Genomic DNA, 2,523 nt, shown 5'->3' on the forward strand with positions numbered 1-2,523 from the left:
GGGATCAAAAGTCGATCACCTCGTCGGAGAAGGGAGGAGCAGGGCATCATCAGATGGTGAAGATCACTTGGACGGAATTTATGAGCGGGTCGATTCTCATCGAGTGTCAGCTCCGTTTCCAAGTGAACTTCGATTGGAATTTGTTCGAGATCATTCACGAGGTACGGCGTTCTGGTCGCCTCGTTCGATTATAGGATAATCGTAGCCTGTTACTTTTTAACCGGCAGGCAGAATTGATGGAGCAATTGGGATTCGAGCTGTCACCCATAGTGAAAGATGCCAGTATACAGAAAAATCGGTTGAGACACGATCTCGAAGTAATGCAAAAGTTGATCGATCAGTACAACTCGATGCTCGAGAAAATGGATAAAGCGGATGTACGAATTGAACATACGCGTTTATTTATTTTTTATTGTTCATTGCTGGAAAGAAGAGTCTCGTTTCTGTTTCTATCCGTTTACGTGGGGATATAGAATTTAGGGAGTTATTCTATATTCAAATTTTTGTATTTCTCCATGATATAATTTGTAAATGTAATTTCGTATTCGAGTAGAATTATACTATAGATTAGATTAGGTAGATTTTTTGGAAAATATTTCAGTTTGGATAATTGTTTTTAATTTAGTAAATGAAAGTAATTTTTACGATTTTGAAATATTTAAATTATAGCACTTTTATTATTATGTAGTGTCAACAATGAAGATAGATAATTTTAGCAAAGAATCTCTCTTGCCTTTGAATAGAGACATTAATTCAAAAAAGTAACTAGTTAGAAATTTTTAACCAAGTTACTTTAAATAGTTACTTATTAAAATGTTTGAATAACATTTATTCGTAGCTATTATAGTTGATTCACTTTTGATATAACCTCAGCATTATTTGCAATTATTATTATGGGAATGATAAATTATCCAAGTAACTTTATTCATAATTTTAACTATTTTATTTTAACATGTCGATGTGATGTAAAAATTTTGTTATTTCTCATAATATGCATTGATTTATAAATAAAAGAGGTAATCTTAGCAAAGGACTTCTTGCCTCTGTGCAGAGGCATTAATTCAAAAAAGAACTTAGAATTTTAAATAAAATTACTAGTGGTATCAACAAAGTAATAAATGTCTGAAAAGATAGGTGAAGATATATGGTCCCAACAAAAGTGTCTTTCCCCTATTCAGAAGGATTAACTCAAGAAAATAAAAATTTTGAATAAAATTACGTACTATAGATAGTTTTGAATAGATTTCAACTTCCAAATCTTAGATTATGATTATCTTTAACTTTGACTAGATGATTATCTTTAACTTCGTAAATAAAAGTAATTTTTACAACTTTAAATATTTAAATTATAGCTCTTCTATTATTAGTAGTATCAACAAAGTAATAAATGTCTGAAGAGATAGGTAAAGATATATGGTCCTAGCAAAGAACGTCTCTTGCCTCTATTCAGAGGGATTAACTCAAGAAAATAACTATTAGTTATTAGTCATTAAATTATTAGTCATTTTAATTATAAGTTAAAAATTTTGAATAAAATTACATATATATAGATAGTTTCATTATCCTTAACATAACTTTACAAATGAAAATAATTTTTACAATTTTGAATATTCAAATTACAATTCTTCTACTATATAGTATCAACAAAGCATTTGAAGATAGATGCATTTGAAGATAGCATTGGAGATAGATGATCCTAGTATCTTTTTTGTCCTATGCAGAGGCATTAATTTAAAAAAGTAACTAGTTAAAAATAAAATTACATACTATAGATAATTTTAAAAATATTTCAACTTCCAAATCTTAGATGATTATCCTTAACATAACTTTATAAATGAAAGTAATTTTTATGATTTTAAATATTTAAATTATAACTCTTCTACTACTTACTTACTTATAACTAACTTACTAACTTATAACTTATAACTCTTCTAGTACTATCAACAAAGTATTAAATATCTGAAGAGATAGATAGAGATATATGGTCCTAGCAAAGAACATGTCTTTCCCCTATTCAGAAGGATTAACTCAAGAAAGTAAAAATTTTGAATAAAATTACATACTATAGATATGACAGATACTATAGATATATTTTAATTTTAAAAATATTTCAACTTCCAAATCTTAGATGATTATCCTTAACTTTACAAATGAAAGTAATTTTTATAATTTTGAATATTCAAATTATAGTTATTTTATTACTAGTAATATCAACAAACTAATGTCTAAAGGAAATAGATAGAGATAAGTAGCCTTGCCTCTATGCAGAATTTTAAAATTCATTAATTCAAAAAACTAACTAATTAGAAATTTCGAAAACTTTAAGTAGTCCTTCGTTAAAATCCTCTAATAATATATTCCACTGCAATTGATCCATATGCCATTCCAATTATTATATATCATCTTTCGAACGACAAATTGTCCAAATAATTTTATTCCTAACTTCAAACTAATATATATATTATATATATATAATATAATATAATATAATATAATATAATATATATATATAATATAATATAA

At 26.6% G+C, this 2,523-nt stretch overlaps 1 protein-coding gene across 1 annotated transcript in view; it reads left to right on the forward strand.

Annotated features, from left to right (window-relative positions):
- The window catches only part of LOC102679379 (dynein heavy chain 10, axonemal), a 39,587-nt gene that overhangs the window by 13,056 nt on the left and 24,008 nt on the right, over positions 1 to 2,523 (forward strand). The window contains exons 12-13 of the mRNA XM_031511491.1: positions 3 to 161; positions 228 to 377. Coding sequence (XP_031367351.1) covers positions 3 to 161; positions 228 to 377 — 309 coding nt within the window. The remainder of the gene's footprint in view (positions 1 to 2; positions 162 to 227; positions 378 to 2,523) is intronic.

Source organism: Apis dorsata, unplaced genomic scaffold, assembly GCF_000469605.1.
Source record: "Apis dorsata unplaced genomic scaffold, Apis dorsata 1.3 scaffold_326, whole genome shotgun sequence".
NCBI lineage: Eukaryota > Metazoa > Arthropoda > Insecta > Hymenoptera > Apidae > Apis > Apis dorsata.